The sequence below is a fragment of the Centruroides vittatus genome, unplaced genomic scaffold (genome assembly GCF_030686945.1).
Source record: "Centruroides vittatus isolate TY-2023 unplaced genomic scaffold, ASM3068694v2 contig_884, whole genome shotgun sequence".
In the NCBI taxonomy this organism is placed as follows: Eukaryota; Metazoa; Arthropoda; class Arachnida; order Scorpiones; family Buthidae; genus Centruroides; species Centruroides vittatus.
The window spans coordinates 613,677-636,215 of NW_027122576.1; the positions used below are offsets into that span (position 1 = coordinate 613,677).

Sequence of the window (22,539 nt, forward strand, 5' to 3'; positions counted from 1 at the left end):
CAATTAGTAAGAACTTTTTGTTGATAAATGATATTTCGATTAAATTTGGTGGCAAGACTTCCAGCTACAAGGCCTAGCATATTTGTTGATGTGGTTGCAGAGGTGAGTCTGTTTTCAGTTGTGAAAGATGTTGCATCATTTGAATATAGTGTCAAAACTTGAAGTTCATGAAGAAAATTGTTTCTTATGGGCAAAAAGGTGTAACCCCATTGAAATTCAATGCCAATTGAGAAAAGTGTATGGTAAGAAACCTGTTGAATGAGGTGTGGCATTGTCATGCAAAAGCTATCACAAAGGCTCTACTGGAAAAATTCAAATGGATTGTATGGGAACATCCTCCCTACAGTCCAGATCTTGCACCTTATGATTTCTGTTTGTTCAACCCCATGAAAAAGGACCTTTGGAACCACCAATACAAGTCCAATGAAGACATCACAAACACAAGAACGAATTTATCACACATTGGATGGGAATACTTCCAAGAAGAAATAGAAAAATTTGTGCCACACTACAATAAATATTTAAATGAACTTGGTGATTATGTTGAAAAGTTGTGCTTGGATTGTACTGTACATTCAAACAAATAAAAAATTTTGACTCATGTTCCAAAACTTGTATTTTTGGTATGAGTGCAACTTACTTTTTGACTCACCCTCGTGCATCTTAGCAACAAAATTTTTGAAATGAAATTTTGTATTAAAAGTCATTTAATTTGTTTAATATTCAACTAGCAGTTACAAATTATTATATTCTGATTCCAACATTAACATTAAATTTATAATTGTCTCAAATTAATGTACATCACCATAACAGTTATTTATTGCCATACTGATCAGAAAGGACAAGTTTCTGATCAATAATAATTAGTAAATGTTTTATGATATGTTTCTCAATCAGTTATTAAGTTTTGATGCAGTCATTAAATTGGTGCTATGAAATTTAAATAAAAAGTCTATTTTGGAATAAAACCTTTTCTTGATGCAATTACACCTTTTGAAATCACAAAGGAACCATGGATTTGAGATATTTGAAATTTAAACATAGATTTGAGATTGCTAATAAAATCCATCTAATTCACCTGACAAAAGCTATCAAGCATACTGAAAACACTTGTTTTATTAAATTTTCTGTGTTGAAATAATGTGTAAAGCTGTATTCTTATCCTCTTATCTTGGAGAAGTTCCAGCCTAGACTATTATTGATATAAATTTTTGGATTTTGGTAATCCTTTCAAATTATCTTTCTTTAACTATTACTTAGTATATCAACAACAATGATCTAATCATGCTAACCCTGATCAACATTAGGGATGTTATGGACAAGACATTAATCTACCTACAGTTGAAAATCTTGCAAATTTTTTTCTCCTAATTTCTACTGCAATATCAATCTTCTGCTACCACACTTCTTTCAACATTGCAGGTAATAAAAAGTTGCATTGGAATCTTTTACAGGTTTTCTTTTATAATCCATTTGGCAATTTTCTTACAGCAGCAGATTAGATGTTCTATTTTATCCACTTCCTTTCCACAAGTTGTATCTCTCATTTTGAATTCTCTTAATTTTTTTTTTTAAATTACATTTATGTGTAATGCTTGTATGTTTAATTACACTATAGGTCTACAATTAATTGATTACACATAACGTGAGCTGCTAATAAATCTGTCTAATGTAGAGCTTGTTTTTCAATCACTTCTAGGTTATGCATTATCAATTTTTTTTTTTGGAGAGGTTCAAATCACCATAGATTGATTTGTTCCACCCTTCTATCTAGTTGATCAGCTATTTCCTTTTGCATGTTTCTTTGTTTTGGATATTTTTAAGTAGCTCCCCTTATTCACTTTTTTTTAGCATATCTTTCTATCTATCTTCTATTCATTCCCTCAAAGTTATAGATTGCATAAGAGCAAAGAGAAATTCATTATTACTCTTACTACTTATTCACTCACTTATCTAAAGTATTTCTTCAATTATGATTTATGGTAATTATTCCCTAAGTGTTACAAACAAAATAATACTAATATAGTAAATGAATACATATAAATTTCAAAATGCAAAGACATTTGTATATGAAAATTAATCATTTTAGTGATTATTATAGTGATCTTCAACTGAGAAGCTGTAAAATTTAGTTATGAGCAGCATCATAACATTTTTTATTTGTATTATTAAAAGTTATTGTATATTCATAGGTAATTAATGTAATAAATTTAATACCTTTTTGTAATCATTTTATTGAAAATACTGTGTACAATTAAAGTAATTAATAATACATATTATAAATATAAAAATTATCTACAGTAGAGGATTAAATTTGCATTTATAATAAAAAAACTCAAATATTGAAATATTTTAGCTTAAAATTTACGTTAATTTTTTTTTTATAATTTTAGTATTTTTTAAACATAAAAAACATTTTGCAAACATTTCATAGTGTTCATCTTGATAACACTTTATATTCTTAATTCCTTTATTTTATTTATAGAACCTTTATTTTGCTAAATTAAAATTATGTATATTTAGTTTCTCTCTATATTAACAACAAAATGAAAATTTAGATACTACCTTAAATATATTAATTTATTAATAATATACAGCAAGAACATTTTGGTCTGTTGTACATCCTAGAGTTATGTATAAAAATTTATTGCTTTCAGATATGCCACTGTAGGTTGAATTAGTCTTATTGTCCAGTATATTCTGTAGTGTCTGAAAATATTTATCATCAAAGGCAGCATTCTCTGGCTGTTTTGTACTGACAGCACATTAGTAATATATAATCAGATAATGAGTGGGGTATGGCAACCAAATATGGTACACAATGGTAGAACTGCTTTATTTGTTGCCTTATACCAAAGATTAACTCCTAACATAAAAATGCAACTAAGCTAAGTAACAATGAAATCTACTGTGGTAGTGGAACCACTAATGTAGCATGCAGCTGATATGAAAGATATAAATGTTCCATCTGTGGTATACAACATTGTTAATGTATTAATATTTGCAAAATGTTTTCAGATCTAGTTTAAACTATTTGGATATACAATTGCATAGAATTCTATATTAAAAAGTAATTAACATCCCAACATATATGAACTCTACTCAAAATAATATATGAACTCTACTTGTGAAATTTGAGATATTTGAGAAGAAGAAAATTAAGAAATGAGCAAAACAGAATATAATTTTTCTGGTGATTTGTTGAGTATAAATACTAAGTAGCTATTTAGTAAGTGTTTGTAATACAAATTAACTCTTTTGCAACCGGGGTCCCGATCTATCGTAAGCCTAATTGTTAAGCAAATAGACCAGGGTACCGACTGATCGTTACCCTGTTAACAATCAATTTTTATAAAATTTATCAACAACAGATGTCAGCACTTGACGGCAGCGTCTTGCTTATCGTCTGTTTCACATTTTTTTGTCCAGGCGGTGTTTTGTTGACTTAAAAAATTTTAATTATCATTTTTTTCCCTTAATTTTTCATTTTTTGATAACTTTTTATTTCATTTTTAGCATATTCATGTAATAATATTACTATAATAAGTTCATTCATGCTATAATAAGTTTATTCAGCTATAATATGTTAATGCATTATAAATATTCAAGTTATGACCTTCAGTTCTGATATTTTATATATATTTTTAATTTTTATTTTAATCGAAAATATCAGCAAATGTTACATCTATTGCTACTGGTAATCATATGTTTATTACAAAAATATATAATCTTGTTTGATATGGAGTGAATAAAGTATATTAGTTCATTATATTAGTTGAAAGCAGAATAAAGTTTAGATTTCTAACAAATGTTTGATATAATGTGCAATAATTTCACAATGTATAAACCTACATGAATAAAATGTTATATCAAATGAAGTAACCAGACAATGTTAATTTTGACAAAAAGTAGCAAATTTTCAAGTTTGAATGTCAGTTATGATATATTATTTTTTTTTCTCATAAATTTCTGGAATAAAGTTTATTGAAAAATATCATATTTAAAACTAAAGATATTAGTAAATGTACATTTTTTTCGTATGAATATAATGATAATTTGATTTTTGGTGAATTTTTAAATAAATATTGCCTGACTGACCTTGACTGACCTACATTGCCCTCGGTCGTTTTTCAAAATAAACATAAACAAGGGGCAGAGCAAACAGGTTAAGAAAGGTAAAGTTTGATGTAGTTTTTATTTTATCCATTGTGTGTTCTGTAATCAATGCACTGTGGTTTGTTATATATTAATAATCAGTCATTTGGTTTTCATAGCATACTGCCAACATGAGTACAGTGGTACCTCATACTTCAAACGACTAACTTTGAATGCTTCAAATTTCAAACTGTGCATGCAGTGAAAAAATGTGCCCAAAGCATAAATGCAATCTGTCCAAGTCATCTCTTGTTCTCATATTATGCTCTTGTATGTTTTCAGTGCTTTGGGGTGTTTGGTTTGGCTATTTAGCTCTCTCTCTCTATATATATATTACACACACACACACACACATATATATATACTGTGTATACAATTTTTATACAGTATAAAAATTGTACATATATATAGAAAAATTGCAGGAAGAGATTGTTAAAAATTGACAAAGAACACTTGTGTATTCTTTGTCAATTTTTAACAATCTCTTCCTGCAATTTTTCTTTGCTGACAGTTTTTGGGTACCTCTACATTTTGTATCCTATAGTTGAAAATTTCTCAAACAGACCTTTTAAACCACATTTGACATATTCAAAGTTTAGAAGCATCTTCTTCAAACATATAACAATTTAATTTTTACTATTTGTAAGCTGTTATATCCTTTTTGCCTGACAGGCTTTTTAGCTGACATTTTGTTGGAATAAAATCAAGTTGTAATGTACAGGGTTTAAAATAGGATTCTAAACAAGAGATAAAAATCTCACATTATCTATAATATGTTAAATTTCACAACTGTTATAATTAAATCACATATCTATGTTAAGATATGAAAGTCCATGGTGTACAACCAATAAATGCAGTTTATTTTATTATACAGTATTTATTTTAATTTATTACTGAGGCATTTAGTTGTATTATTTTTACCTTAAGGTAAAAATAATACAACTAAATGACAACTAAATGATTTTGTTGTAAAACATCAATACAACAAAATGATTTATGGGTATTTGATGTTTTCAAAATCAACAATACAACAAAATTATGATGGTTACAACAAAATTTTGATGGTTTCAAAATCAACAATACAACAAAATTATGGGTATTTGATGTTTTAAGTTTATCGAAATAGGTACTGTTCAGGGTCTGGGAATGGATTAATTCATCTTTACATCATTTTTAATGGAAAAAATTGATTTGGACTTTGAGCAACCTCCTGGATTGAATTAAATTTGATGTATGAGGCACCACTGTAATTCTGAAATATATATATTTTGTTGATTTTAATTTTTAAATAATATTTTTTTCTTTCCTTCATCAGTTTATAAAGTTATTAATACTAAAATTAAATGCAAGTTTTACCTATATTTGAGTGTCATAATAAGTTATTTGTTCTATATTTATCTTAAGTATCTTAAGTATGTTAAAAATAAAAATCATTTTATGTAATTATATATACGATAATAGTTTTTTTTCTTAAAACAAGGACATACTTTTATCCTTTATCAAAAAATAAATACATAAATGAATATCATAAGTTCTTACATGCAATACAAATTCACTTATTTGAAAATAATATATTCTAAATTACAATAAATTAGTTCAAATAATTTACTATTATTACTAATTTAACTAACCATCAAAAACTTTCAACTCAAATTTCTTCATAATAAAATGAAAATACCTCATCTTCCTGGCCACTTCCACTTTCTGACTCTTCAGCTGTTGATTGACTTGGTCCTGCATTTCCATCTACATTTTGATTCTTTCTACGTCTAAAAATATTTTAAGATAATTTATTTAAATAAAAGGTAATTTTAATTTATCATTAATTATATTAATTTAATTTGCTATTATTATTTAAAATTATATGTTTATTTGTATAAATTTATGCTATTTTCACAGATCACAGATATTGATTACAGCAGATAACCATTCATTGAATAGGACTGCACCTTCATATGTGAAATTGTCAAAGGTACAATCTTACTTTCACACTGTATGATATCACTGAAATAAGAAAAGCATACACATACAAAACATTTTTGAGTAAATGCATCTTATCTAATATCAAAAACTATGTTGAGATTTTGAGAAAAGAGGAGAAAAATTAAATTAAAAAAAGAAATGAAAAATCAATTACAATATGCAAATTATCAAATTTACTTCATGTATACTTGGTTATAATAATCAGTAATTAATTATGAATTAAAAGTCTCCTAATACTCTTTTTTATAATGCCATGAAAAATAACCAGAATAAATTTACTAGAGTTCCTTCCTAGTACTGCAATTTACTCAATGAATATTAAGTAGACAAACTGTATTATGCTACTACTTTGTTGACAAAATACTCTTCCACAATTCATTTCTGATAACTTGGAGTCTTGATTAAATGGATTCTATTGTGTGCATGTGTGTGTGTGTGTGTGTGTGTGTGTGTGTGTGAATACATATACTCAATATAAGTTTATACCATAATATTAGGAAAGCTTTCAAATTACTGAAAATAACAGAACTATATTTACATTGGTCATTTAGAAATTTATCATCACAACATTTACATTTCAAAATGAATGATTATCTGTTTCCTTAATTCAATAGTTGAAAATTTGATATATATTTGCATAACATATCATTGATTCTATGTAATTATCATTCATGCTGTGCTAAAATTGATATATGTTTACAATATCAATACTCTAAGACAGTGGTTTCCAACCTGTGGGGCGCGCCCCCCTAGGGAGGCGCGAGACTGTTGCAAGAGGGGCATGCAGCTGTTTCCAAAATACCATTTTCGAATACAAACCAAAAAAGTCGAATAGGTGTCAAAAAAATAAAATCAGCAAAATAGGTATATGTAATCACAATCCTCGCCGCAAATTTTTCGGGTACAAATGCTAAAACATCCATCCATACTCTTGCTGGAACGAGAACATCTCGCTTTCGCGTTTGGAGCCGAGCGCGCTTTGAGTATTTATGAAATTAGATTGTTAGAAAAATTAAGGGGGCGCAACAATTTTTTTTTTAAAGGGGGGCGCAGGTACAAAAAGGTTGGAAACCACTGCTCTAAGATCTAGAATATTGATATATGGTATACTGAATATTGATATCAAAATTTTGGTTTAGCACAGCCCTAATTATCATATTACAATCGTGCAGTTATATATAAATTTCTGATCAGATGAATAAACAGCTAAAAATTATTTGGGGGAAAAAATTGAATATTGATCAAGACAAATCATTGATTACAACTAACAAAAGGAAAATAAATATCATTATATTGCAGCAAAAATAAATTTTATAGCAATTATGAAAAACAGAAAAGAAACAAATTGAAAAAAAATACTTTTAAAATTATTTAGTGATATGGTAAAGGCAGTATTTAAGAATAATATAAATTTCTCTAATAATTCTTTAAAAAATAAATAAATAATAATAAAAGAACAAGTATAAATGTCATAAATAAAAAAATTTATGAGAATTTGAAAGTAAACTGCAATATCTATCAATGAAAGCTATATCTATCAAAAGTTACTAGGGACACTGTGCAATTTTGTCATATCATGACAGAATTGAGACAGAGCATTACATTTTTGTAATTAAAAATTTTTTAATTAGTACATATAAATTATATTTTATTCCATTTAACCAAGCACTGACACATGTTTAAATATGGGTGCATGGGTATGCATGCAATCAGAAGTCTGCTGGCCACATGAGAAGGCAATCCTTACACTTGTTGGCTGCAGGAAGGAAATCTCTGCATATAAAATGTTGAGCACTTTTGTATCTTGAAAGTAAGTCATGGACCCCCATTTTTTATTACACTTTTGGATGCCTCATTGCAATTTGAGAATGAACACAATTCTATAAGCCACATAGAAGAGCTAATGCTTGGCCTCAAAAACTTTTATAAATAATTATTTCTTATATTTATCAACCTGATTTCATTTTTTAATACCTCACAAATGTACATAAATATGATGCTGTTAACATTAATAAATTAACTTGTGAAATGTTGATTTTCAAATAAGTATATATATTTTTGATTTGCTAATTTTTTTTAATTCAAAAATTTTAACCAAACTCAAATGTAAAAGAACAGTTTAAATCATAATATTATTGAATATTTTTATTTAAATTACAATTAGCTTTTGACTTTTGGATATTTAACTTTCAGATAATTTACTCTTTTAGGCATAATACAAACTTCTGAATCATTTTTTTTTTGTACACTTAATTCAGACTTTTTGTATATTTCATTGTACAAAATAAAAATATTGAGCTATTGTAGAGTGATTTCTGCTGATTATAGTTTTGATTACATCAAAAACTCTTTAAAAATTAATTTTTATTCTCTTTTTAATCTATAGTTTTAACATTTCATACATTGTAACATGCACCTTGTAAAAAAGTTAAATTTTTTGTTTTAATAAGAGATTTTATAATTTTTCTTTTAGTCCTCTAGGACTGATGAAATAGGCAATGCAACACTTGGGCAATAGAAAACCAGCTTCCACTTTAGGTTTTCTATAGAATTTGATGGCTCTATCTACTTTGTCATCAAACACTGATAATTAGTACTGAGCCACTCTCTAGTAATGTAACTAATATGCAAATGTGTTGCTTGACTTTTGGACATTCAACTTTTATAAACATTTTTTGAAAATTCAAGGTCTAAAAGTCAAGGACTGACTGTAATACAAAGTTTAAATTTTAATAGACTACTATATCAAGTTCAACTTTTTATGTAAGAGTACCCAAAAATGTAAAAATATAATTACTTTGGCTGGCGTGGAGGCAACTGTGTCAAACCAGGCTGTGGTATTATTGAAGGATTAGATGAATCGTCTTCGCCTTGAACATCCGGAATACAGGACACGAGATCTTTCAGAAAATGAAACTGGTTGTCTGCAAGAATGCAAGCTTTCCTAATTGAAGTAATAAAATAAATTTTAAAATACTATTAGAAGTGGATATAACTTAAAAAACTAATTTTTTATAAAATTTTACAAAAAGTTTTTCTTTCATAATTGAAAGACAAAGAAAAAAAATTACTGAAAGAATTTTCAGTCATTATATGCAAGTATACACAAAAGAATAAAAACACATTAATTATTGTGCAGCACCAATTGGTACATTTCATGGCACTTAATGACTATCAAATAATAATCATTTAATTCGATGATTTCTACATTTCATTTGGGAGTTAGTTTCCTTAAGATATTAAAAGAAGCTGGGATCCAGTGCAATTGATTTGAGCAGAGGTTTAACAATTTAACTGGTTCAATAATCTGTTTAACAGAACTGTTGTTACACATATATAAATAATATTAGACAAAAATAGACATTTCATATAGGAGATCATGTGATCAATGAGTTAAATATGAAAAATACAGAAAAAAGTTTTTGCTAGCATTTCTAATTGTAAATATGATTTTTAAAAAAACTTGTTTTACGAGACATGTTTATTTCAACAAGTTGATTCTGAAGAATATATAAACTCAGAAAATTTTCCATTAGATAAGCTTTCTTCCCAAAAAATAACTTATCAGGAACAGAGAGACCATACCTGACTGATAGTAGTCCTTTAAAATGTGTGTGTTGCTATCAGGTCAGTTGATCATTCGCATTGCAGAATAATGACATTTCAATGCAACATTAATCAAAGTTTTTAAATTTCATAATAATTAAATTTACTTTATATTTAAAAAAAAAAAAAAAAGTTATTTCTGTAATAGTTTAAGAGAAATGAAAAATTCTGAAAAAAAATAAAAATAAAATATTGATAGATAGATTACTACTTCAGGGATGAGTGATGAAAAGATGCAGCAACAATAAAGACTAATTTCTGTATTACTTTAATATTTTATACTTGCAAAAAACAAAAATTTCTATTATTATTGCTAGTTATAAATTATCTAAAGCTTTGATATATTCAAGATTATTTTAATTATTATGTAAAACATACAAGTAAATAAATTAGATTAAATTTTATATTAGTTATGAATATAATTTGTTTTAAAAATGTTATTTAAGAAATGTTTTTATATACAAGTAGAAACATTCTAATTTTATTAAGTTATGTTTTAGACTTTTATAATAAGATATTTACTTACAGATGAGAAGTTGTAAGAGTTTTAGCATTTCTTGTCTGCGTTATTTCACTAGCTTTTTTTACTAAAGACTCTACAAAAAGCTCTAAGGCTCGAGCTAGAAAATAAATGTTAAGTACAAATTCATATAATAAAACAAATGAATAAATTTAAACATTTCTATGATAAATCTGGTATCAAATAGCATAATTTGAGTAGCAGATTTATCATAGAAAATGCCACTAATGAAAGTAATAAAATTTCTACAGAGCAGTCCAAATGGAAGAATTATTCTGACAATGTTCATACTTCAAGAAATACCAATGGTAAGCCATCGTGCTACTACCAACCTGCTAATGGCAAGTAATCAAGCCACTGTCAGGTTTATGGATGGTCAGATATCAGTCACTATTCAGAGTGCTGTCAATAAATATGGAACAAAGAAACTACTCAACCCAAATTCCACATCAATGTTTAGAGTAAAATGCATTTGATGTCAAGTATGTTGCATGCATTATGAAGCATGCTCTACCTAATAGTATACATTGTGACAGTTACTGTTTTTCCAGAATGGAGGGCATCTTGTCAGTCCATAAAATGCACCAAATGAATTATGGTTCATCATGCTGCAAATTTATCATCATATTGTACCCCTCAAATCACCAAATGGTATCTCTGCATGTTGTGCTTATTGCAGATATAAGTAGAGTAGATGCATAGCATGGTAACTTAACATCTGGTTTATTTGTGTCTGCTTCAATCTATAACCCACCTAACCAAAGCTGGAAAAATCTCTTGTCTCTGGATATATGTTCAAGTGAAACCCTGGATACCAAAGTTACATCACCTGTCTCTATGTTCTACATTGAATTTAAAGTTCCTTCTGCTTATCTATCAAAAAAATGCAGCACTCATCTGGCAACAATCTTCCTGTAGCCAAGATGGTCATGGATGATTGTATTGATCATTCCAAAGAAATCTTCAAATGTTTCCTCTATCTGTTCATATGTTATTTGATGGTCTTCTCTAACAGTCTCACCTCTTTGACTTTCTTGTAAGTAATTGATGTCAACAGATGACAGGTATTGTCCCCCTTTAAATTTATTAAACCATTTATAAACTATTTTGTGTGAAGGTGTCACATTCCCAAAAGCTTGCTTCAGCATTAAATTGATTTTTGAAGTATTACTTTGACATTAACGATCATAGCAAAAAAATGTTCACATGTAAACTCCATGAAGGCTACTTTTAAAATGGCAAGAAATATCATTTACACAAGAGCCATCTAATGGTCAAAATAATCCTAGCTGTAAAATACTTTTTTTAGGTAGGGATAAGATATTTCAGTGGTATCATTAACTTTCAGCAATCTTATTTAGAAATATCCAATTATAAAAATTTGTTAAATGCCCTTTGTATAAACTAAATAAACTGTTTACATACACATTTATTACAAAAATTTTGAATTAAGTAAAAAAAGTTACTTAATTCAATCATCAAAATAAATAATTTCACTTTCTTTTTGAAAAGATCCTACACTCAAAATTAATTCAATAATTAACTATGCATTGTGTTGCTGTTTGTGGCATAGCACACTTATTCAAAAAGGTATAAAAGATTGTTTTATAGTTTTTAGTATCCATAAATCTGTAACTTACACATGACTTCTATAAAAAGCACAGAAAAGCCATTGTAGTTGGTATCTGTCATTGGTTTGTTATAATTAATTCTCAAATTATAAAGGTAACACCCAGAAAAAAATAAATAAATGTCATATTGCAGTAAACAGAAGTTATAATTGATCATCTTAAATTGTCAACTATAATTTCAATGAAATTCAGGAAATAAAAATTGTGTGAATAATGTTAAAATGATTAATCTATTCCGAGTTTAATCCTAACTTTTTTTATTTTAAAAAATTATTAAAGAAAAATCATTCATATGAAACATCAAATTTGCATTAAACTAAATAAACTGTATACTTTTTTTAGTTAAGAAAAAATAATATTTAAATTCTAAAAAATCATAAAAGGCAAATATTTAAAAAATTGTTAAAAGGATACAAATTATAACAGGAACAGCAGCTGCAACTTTTCCAACTTCTTCATCTGTTTGCATTATTTTTTTAATTCTTGCCTATAAAAAAATGATAAATTATTAATAAATAAATGCATCTATTCAGAATTTAAATAATAATTACATGTAAATTATGAAGTATATAAGATTTAATAAATAAATAAATAAAATGTTGGCAAAGGTTCTTGTTCAACTTTCCTGGCATTTGAAATAGGAGGTCAAGGATACCAGTAAACAAGTCCAATAATTTTCAGTTATCTACAAAATACAATTTAAATAACAAAAACTTAAGAGTAACTCTGTTGAATTATGAGAAATTTCTCTATTTAAAAAAATATTTAAGTTTAAAAAACACTAAGACAGATTAGCACAAAGTTAAACTTTTATAACATATGGCACCACACAAAAGTTATTTTTTAATAGAATCACATCAATGATTATATAAAATAGCAAAAGACTTAATTTTGAGGAATAAGATTAGTTTAAAAAATTTTTTATTGCCAATAATGAGTGTAATTTTCATTAATTCTGACACCACTTGTGATGTGATATACATGACCCCCTTAACCTTCGATCCTTAACCTCCAAAATGTAACAACATTAATGCCCAATTTATAGTAATAGCCCTAAAAAGTTTCAAAATTTTTGATTCATTGAGTCCTGATATATAATGCAAAATAAACCCTTACAAAATGTGTGTGTTTTATATTTTTAGCATCCTTAAAGCATCAAAATAAAAAAAGCAGGGGAATTAAAAACTTGATAAATCACCATACTTTTCCTATTTTATATTTTATAACAGCCAAGAAGGTAAATAATTAAAAAATTAACAAATTTAAACTTTAATATCTTCTATATTTGCTCTATAAAAAGATGTGTAAAAATATTATTCAATTTTAATATAAAATTTAAAAAAGCCACATTAATTGCAATTGAAAAAAATGTATCTTTAGAAAATTTTTAATAGAATCAACAATATACAGTCCCTGTAAAGCACAAATGAATATTTTTGAACAAATCTTTTCATAAATATTAAATCAAGAATCCTTAATTAAGTATCTGAATTATTAAATATATAATTTTGTATTGCAAATGATATTACAGTACTACTACTCATCTTTGGTCTTTTTGATGTAATTACATGATATATTTGCATGTTTACTTATTTCATTTTAAAGTGATGTATGTATGTATGTAAAAGTTGGACACTAATCTAAATATATAAAATTACATGTCCCGACTGACTGACTCATCATTGCCCAGAACAAACCGCTGAACCTAGAGGTGAAATTTGGTACACAGTTAGGGTACATCATGAAAATGTACACTAAGAAGGAATTTTTGGAAATTTCCCCATGGGGGGAGAAGATTAAGGCTTAACCTGAAGAACGGCTTCTACTGTACTATTTTAGATGTGATTTTTTGTTTTTAACCACGTTTAGTCTTCATCGAGTTTTGTATTTATTGAGTACTTAGGTGTATTAAATTGATAACATTTCAGACATGATTATAAATATTTTTATATATTTTGATTTTTTAACTAAATGTTCACACCGTTTTAAATTCGAATTTGTTATTGCATATTGTTTCGATTATAGAACAATTGTAAGCATTCCAGAAAATTGATCAGGATGAAAATGTTTGTTTGATGCAGTAAAATGATTCTCAGCAATAAGGGGTATGTGTTAAACAACCATAGTAATTGTTATGTAAGTTATTACTATCAACGGTAATCTTCATTTCCAAACGTACAATATTTACCAAATCATCCAAATAGTTTGCCCAAGCTATTCTGGGCTCATTTGCTAGTTAAAAATAAACCAGCGATGAGTTGCTCAACTTTCCCCGACAACATTTAAAATTTTGGTAGCAAAATATGATAATAGATGGCATTTTTCAAAAACTTTATATTTTTTAACTATTATAAAATGGCAAAAATCTTAATTTTGAGGGTAGGGATGAGTTTTATAAAAAAATTATAAATGCTAATAATGAATAAAATCATCATTAAGTTCGACCCCAATGGAGATAATGGGGGCCGTGTGTCTCCCCATCTTCTCAATTTTTAACCACCAAACTTTAATAGCATTAATTCCCCTAATAAATAAACCTCCCTGCAAAATTTCAGAAATTTTCAACAAAAAGCACAGGAGTCATTAAGCTTCAAACAGGCGAACAAAATCATGCCCCAAACACATACACTAACATCCATACATACAGAAATTATCCCCACATTTTTTTGCATTTCTCAACATTTCAAGATGTCCTAAGTCCAAAATTTTTAAATCTGGAGCAGTCATTTTTTGCCAGATTGTCATACTTTTCCTGTTATAACAGCAGGGAAAGTAATAGCATTTCACAATATATTTTAACAAAAATGTATCATAAAACTTGTCTTTAAGACATTATTTTCAAAAGACTATAGTCTTTCCACAAATACAGAGAATTGCATTATGGCTAAATATTTTTTACTTCCTTGTACTATTCAAGGAAGACTTATCATCTCAAACTGGAGTTCCAGTGAATTTGAACAACTTTGTCATTGGACTAACCAAGCACAGAGTCAATTCATTACCAGTTGCATTTTTTTTTTCTACCATGAGCTAGTTCTTTATGATAGCTTTCAATTTTTGATGTTGTGGTATCTCCTACAGCCTCATCTCATTTAAAAAAGTTGAATGACACTTCATTCAGTAAAAGCAAACTTTACCTATAAAACTCTTTACAGAAATAATGTTTATTAATAAATGAAACTTTGATAAACTTGCTTTTATACCTAATTATTATTCTTATTGTTTGAAGCTCTTCAGTTTAGCACCACACTCAGTTATAATGCCAATTTCAGAGATGGCCAAATTGGGACACTAAATTGAGGTTTGACTGACTTTAGTAATCTAGTACTAGCATATAACATGTATTCAATATGCTTCATATTGCAGATATTTATTTAAGGTTAATAATAATATTTCAGAAAGATTATTAATATAGTTTATAACATTAAGTCTTAAGCCAATACAAATTTTACTTTTCTGAGGAGAGGTAAAACACTAAATTTATTAATAATAGACTTATAACAATTTTAATTATACATAATTAAGCAATTAAGTGATAATTTTAAATGTAGGTTTGATCAAAAAGCTTATTTTTGTGTAAAAAAATGAACACAGTGAAACCTCGGATTTCAAACTTAATTCATTCCTAAAAATTGTTCTCAAATTGAAACAAATTTTCCCATAAGAAACAATGTAAAATGTATTAATCTGTTCCCAACCTCCAAAACAAAGGCTTTATCTTTTTAGTTATATTTCACTTGTAGGCATTTTTATCCCAAAATACACATTATCTATATCCATTTTATATATATTAAAAGCAAAATATTCCATCACTACCAACCAGAACAGAAACCATCACTTTACAAAAAAGTGCTATAAATAGAGATTTGACTCTGCCTGGATAAAAAATAACCAAATCGATCAAGATGACAATATTTCAGAAAGTGTGGATAAAGTTCTTATGTTTCAATTGCTTTGACTTAAGTTTTAATTAATTAATTAAAATTAAGATTTCATTTTAAATTTCAGTTTGGGTGTAAAAATCAGTTTTAATTAATAATTATTTTATTATTTTTAGTTTTAATTAACTGGCTACCTAGTATTAATATATTAATATTATAATACATAAATAACAAAAATTTATTAATATACAGGGTGCGGCGCCAAAATCCGGACAAAATTCAATTTCAAATTCCCGCCATTCTGTACCACCGGTAGATGTCGTGTTTGGCGTTCAAATAGCTTGACATGTGCATTAAACCATTTTAACCGCGAAACAGTTGCCATGTTGAAACAAAGTGCTGAGTATAACCGAAGAGCCGCGATTATCGAAAGTATTCGCGCTGGGCGCTCGGCGACAGAAATTATTCGGTTCTTCGGATACCCGAGATCGACTGTTTATGATGTCGTTGCAAAATACAATCAGTCGGAGAAGTCAAATGAAGGTTTTGCAACACCGGCAAGGAAAATTCACTCGAAGGAGCGCATTGTCAGAACCCCTGAAATCATTCAACGGGCTCAGGAGCTGATTTTTGAGGATCCAGGTCAGTCGATCCGAAAATTGTCGTCGGTTGTTGGTGTGAGCGAGAAAACTATGCGTAGAATCGTTGAGGAGGACCTCCGCTACAAGTCTTACACAATTAAAGTGAGACAGATGCTTTCTGAAGCTGCCAGGACAAAGCGAGTTGAACACTGTAACCTGCTTTTGTGTTCCTTAAAAAACAATGCTGCCGGACGACTCAGATTTTTTTCTGACGAGAAAATTTTTACTGTTGATGCGAAAATCAATCGAAGAAATGATCGATGGCTTGCCCACGACCCAGAAGAGGTCCCCGTTATTGCAAAAACGAAATTTCCGGCGAATGTTCATGTGCTAGGTGTTGTGTCCAGTGAGGGTGATGTCATGCCACCGTATTTCTTTAACGAAGGGGAAAATGTCACAAAAAATGTTTATTTGCATGCTCTGTCAAATGTAGTGAAGCCATGGATGGAAACTGTGTCATCTGGAAAGCCGTATGTTTTCCAGCAGGATGGTGCGCCTGCCCACACAAGTCATTTGGTGCAAAATTGGTTGTCGGATAACGTCGACATGTATAAATAAACAACAACTAACCCATTACATATAAAGATCAACAACTGCCGAATTATCGGGCTAGCAAATGGCCTAAAGTAATATTAATAATTAAAGTTAATTAAAATTCTAATTATTAAATTTAGCAAGAGATGGCACCTAACGCCTAACTCTAGTAGCAAATTAACTTTAATTATTAATATTACTTTAGCCATTTGCTAGCCCGATAATTCGGCAGTTGTTGATCTTTATATGTAACGGGTTAGTTGTTGTTTATTTATCTATATATATATATATATGCCTTGCCGGGGTTTGCGATGGCCGGTTGAGTGCCTTTGGGAAGACGTGGGCAATTAATGTGTCCCCAACCGGCATTGTAATGACCGTCGATGGTGGTACGGTAATCTTATATCAACTGGAAGGGAAGATCGGAGCGAAGGTCCGGGTAGCGTAATTGGTAACGTGTCTGCACGGATAGCAGAAGTTGCGGGTTCGAATCCCGCTTCGGGCCAATTCTTTTCTTCCAGTTAGAATTTTAATTAAATAATTTAAATAAATTTAGGCCTAATTATTAAATTTAGCAAGAGATGGCGCCTAACGCCTAACTCTAGTAGCAAATTAACTTTAATTATTAATATTACTTTAGCCATTTGCTAGCCCGATAAGTCGACATGTTTTGGTCAAAAGAATTCTGGCCTCCCAACAGCCCAGATTTAAATCCTCTGGACTTCTACGTATGGAGCGTAGTTGAAAGGGTCACAAACAAGACCAGACATGCAAACATCACATTGTTGAGAGCTGCTATTGATGCGGCATTCACCAATATTGACCGTGAGACATTAAAGCGCGCATGCGCATGATTCAGACCGAGAATAGAGGCTGTCATTGAAGCAGGAGGGGGCTATATTAAATAAATGTATTCTGTATGACATTGCAAACAATGTGATTTAAAAAAATTTGTAAACCTTTTTGTTTTTTCAATAAGAAATATGTTTGAAAACAATGTGTAATTTGTCCGGATTTTGGCGCCGCACCCTGTAATATGCTCTTCCCACTCACCGACACTTGCAGCGACAACGGAGAAATGTGAAATATACAAGTCCAGCTTAACCGGAAAACGTTTAAATTACAAAGATGCAACAATTTTACCTTCGACTTGGAAGTTTATAATCAGAAAGAAATCGTAGGAATACATTCACTAGGTCCAAAGGATTGCATATGGCACTATAGGTTTTATAATGTATACATGTTCAATTAGAAAAATACAATAAAATATGCTATGTTATTTATATTTGTTTAATGTAGTTTTGCATGGTATTTGGTTTACGTTAGTTCAGTATCGCACGTGAATTCTATTGTAATTTATTTTAATTTGAACTGGTTGTTCGAAATGGTATTTGAATGTCGTTAGCCTGATGATGGCCCATTGAATGGGTTGAAAATGTTTGTTTTTATGATTAAATTTAAAGTTCTCAGCGTTAAGGTGTGTTTGTTTTACAATTTAAAAAAAGTGAGTGAAAATAGAAGAATTGATATAATATTAATTTGTGTTAAGCACCTTTAAACACTGATTTGTGGATGTCATTTATGTCAATTAAAACAATTTTTATTAATTTATTTGATTTAAATTCAATTGTGACATGTACCAATAAACAGTAGTACCTCACCAATATGCACATCAAAATCTAATTTGAATAACAATGTTATTGATGATTCATGTTGTGACCTCTAATGACACGAGGCAATCTCAGTGCCACAAACTTCTGAATTGATAGTCTCATTGGTGATGGTTGGAGCCATCAACTTTCTTTAACACAGGAAGTATAGGGAGTTGACTGTCTGTGTCTCTCTAATCGATGACCGGTTCTAATAGCTTGTTCGGCAACCAAGTTATCGTATGGCAATCAAGACAAATATGATATTCAAAATTTTGTTTGTAAACCAAATTGTTCAAAAAGTGAGATGTTCAAAACTCAAGGTTTGACTGTACTAAATTTTAAAAATTAAAAAATAACTTTATTGAATTATATATGCACCTTTATTTTTAATTACTTTAGCCCATCTGTTGAATAGATCCACTGTCTTTTGTGCAGAGAATTCTGGGAATCGAAAAACATCTAGGTGGTTTTTCATATCATCTAAGTTACTAAACTTCTTCTCAGAAAGCTGTTCTGGAGAGATTGAAGTAAGTGATAATCTGAAGGTGCAACATCAGGAGAATACTGAAGTGGCACAAAACATCCCATCAAAATTCCAATAATTTTTCCTGAGTGCTGAAAGATGCATGCAGCCTAGCATTATCATGCTGGAAAGCCATATCTTTTCTTCTTGCTGGATGTTTTTTGATGGATGCCTTCAGAAGTATCAAGTTGGGAAAAGTTCTCTGAATTGAAGATCTGATTTTGAGATAGCAGTTGAAAAGATAAATTCCCTGCCAGCCCATCAAATGCTTAGCATAGTCATTTTTGAATGTGAACTGGCTTTTGACTACATTGCAAAGGAGTCAGTTGAATTAGACTGACTTTATCCATAATCTTTTTCACTGCACATATTGTAAACAATCCATTTTTTGGTCACCAGTAATTAATTGCTTCAAAAAGGAATTAATCTTCGTAAAATGAAGTTTAGACTATTTACAAAAAATTTTTACATTTCTTGAGTCTTTCTTTTAATCCTTTTCACTACTCCAGAAGTAACAGTTATTATGGTTATTTTGAAGAAACTTCTTTTACAAAGGTAAAAAGAAGGTACTTCTTTTCTTTTACAAAATAACCATAATAACTGTTACTTCTGGAGTAGTGAAAAGGATTAAAAGAAAGACTCAAGAAATGTAAAAATTTTTTGTAAATAGTCTAAACTTCATTTTACGAAGAAATAATATCCTGAGTTAACATTGAAAATTGTACCATATAGGAATTAATCTGGTTAAATTTCAATAGTGAATCACATGCAAATATTCTGTTAGATTTCTCTCACTCAATTTACATACTATCCAAACATAATAACACAATACATATCCTAAGTTGTGTGAATGGCCAGCAACCAATCCTTAAGTGATTGATAATTCTTCTGCAATTTCCCTGGTGGTGTAATGTAAATTCTCTTAAATTAATGCAGTGATCATTAGCTGACGTCTTTCAGATTGTGATGCATCGTCTAAAAAAATTTTCCTGTACAGAACCTCTTAAATCAATTTTGATACACAAGGACACTGAGCTTCCTCACAAACAATGCAAATCTTTTTTATGTAATTGTAGCATTTTTCTTTTTTTATGGATGTAAAAAGCATAAGATGACAAAAATGCAACTTCAGATTCTCATTTTTAAGTCCAAAAATTGGAGTATAATGATAACAAAATTAAAAATTTTTATTTGTAATATACATTACAGAATTTCGCATTGAAACTGATAAAAACAATTGAATATAAATTGCCATTAATGACTATTAATTGCTACTAGTGTCATCTTATGCAAAAAAAAAAAAAAACAAATTTTTTGGATCAATCCTACACTATGCAATTATTTATTGATTCTTTTAAAAAGAATATTTACATTACTGTATTTACTTGCATATAAGACAAGGTTTTTATTCATTTTTCACTGCTTTAAAAACCTAGGTCCTATACACGTGAGCGAAAGATTCTTTGCATTTTTGCAAATAATTTTTATGAACCGTGTATTCGCATTTTTTACTGGATGCTTACCCCCTTGTATTTAAAAACAAGTATTTTATCTTAAATCTTTCTTGTATATTGTTAGGAGTAAAGATGAATAGCAATAGGAAAAGCAAAGCTTTCGAATTGAATTCCAGATTGAAATTCCAAAATCACATGAGAGCACGATATAAGTTTTAATCCATTCCTACGTGAAAACAGATGATTATTCGGAAATCAGAATTCGGAGAAACTCATAAGTGTAATCGACTGTGAAGAATCAGGGAGAAAAAAAGGTTCCTGATTGTCCAGCTTTACGTGAACAAATTATGTTTTCGATTTTACAAGATTTTTCCTTAAAGTTTAAAATGCTAGTAATTTTTGCAGGACAATGTGTACATTTATGTTCATTTGATGGTTTTACTTGTGATTAAACAAAATAAAATTAGAATTGTATTAATAAAACTAATTTTCTTTATTTCGATCTTTAAAGTCACACCTCGTCCTATATGCAAGATTGTCTTATATTTGAGTAAATACAGTATGTCTTTGTTGTTTCTAACCACCTACAAGTTTTAAATGCAATTACTGAAATCATAAAAACAATACTATATTTTAAAATAAGTAGAAAATTTTATATTAATACAATAGTTACACAGAAAATAAAACATTTTAAATGTTAAAAAAGGGTAAAAAGTATTTAACAATGTAAATGCATACAAATAAAACTAGTTCTACTATTACACTTGTATAAAACTGGTTCCATTATAATTTAATGGTTATATTAATAAAACTATAAACAAGCAAAATTACAATGCTTGTTACAATAGAGTAATAGCACTATTATATTTCAAATGATGATATATTATGGAGTAATTCCTATCATTAATATTTGAAAATATTGTAACTATTTCCTATATGTATAACATTTCTGTTGTATTTATATTAATATCTTGCTTTAAATAACAGTAAAATTGTCAGTCTTTTTTTTTTTTTTACTTTATTTAAAAAAAAGAACACACAAAATTACCAAAAATCATTTTTACTGTGCAATTATTTAGAGAATCAGTCAAAAGGGGTTTTTAGGCAAATAAACAAAAATTTGTTCTGTCCTTCCAATCCAACCTTCACCAGATATCAAGAACTATTCATGGATTGTTAATGTGGTTGATGAAAGGTTACTAAAGCCCTGGTCACACTATGCGATTTCCAGCCGCGCAGGCGACCACAACTGCAACAAGTGCGAGTCGTGCGCGTCTTCTTGTGGTCACACATTGTTCATTTACATTGCAACTCGGAAACACATGACCCTATAATAAACCAATAAAATTACAGTAGCTTGTTTTTTTACTACTTCTGTGAGTTTACTGACATTTTATGTTCTACTTCATACTATTTACGGAATTTTAGCCACTTTTCTTATTAAAATGGTAAGCAGTTCCTTTTCTGGAACGAATAAAATAAAAAAAGATAATTATTTGATATAGCTGGCGAGAATACACAAAAAGATAAAATCTTCGATAAAACAGAGAATTAAAATCCCACAGGTATTCATGAGCCCAAATAAGCTCAATCAATCTCAATTCTGTAAAAGTATAAATCCTCTAACTTTCCACCATGAGGACGAACTATTTTCAATGTTGTCATCATATGACATGGCACAAAAGGCGTTTGCTGATTGGATGCGCGTTTGCAATTGGCACAAGTAGAACAAACTTTTTGTTTTTAGTTGTGGTTGCAGTTTCACTGGTTTTCGAGGGGGAATTACTAGTTAACGGGAACAGCCGTCGCAGTTGCAGTCGCCTGCGCGGCTAGAAATCGCATAGTGTGACCAGGGCTTAAGAAAAAATGTTTCAGAGTACACTTATACTGAGAAGGGATCAGCACAAACTCAGATCCCAAAAGCATATAAATAAAATATCTGCAAATTAAAATTGTCTT

General features: G+C 29.1%; 1 protein-coding gene across 1 annotated transcript in view; it reads right to left on the reverse strand.

Annotated features, from left to right (window-relative positions):
- The window catches only part of NC2alpha (negative cofactor 2 alpha), a 33,139-nt gene that overhangs the window by 2,274 nt on the left and 8,326 nt on the right, over nucleotides 1-22,539 (reverse strand). The window contains exons 2-5 of the mRNA XM_067280431.1: nucleotides 12,310-12,382; nucleotides 10,271-10,364; nucleotides 8,936-9,082; nucleotides 5,834-5,924 (exon numbers count right to left, since the gene is read on the reverse strand). Of these exons, the coding sequence (XP_067136532.1) occupies nucleotides 5,834-5,924; nucleotides 8,936-9,082; nucleotides 10,271-10,364; nucleotides 12,310-12,382 (405 nt within the window). The remainder of the gene's footprint in view (nucleotides 1-5,833; nucleotides 5,925-8,935; nucleotides 9,083-10,270; nucleotides 10,365-12,309; nucleotides 12,383-22,539) is intronic.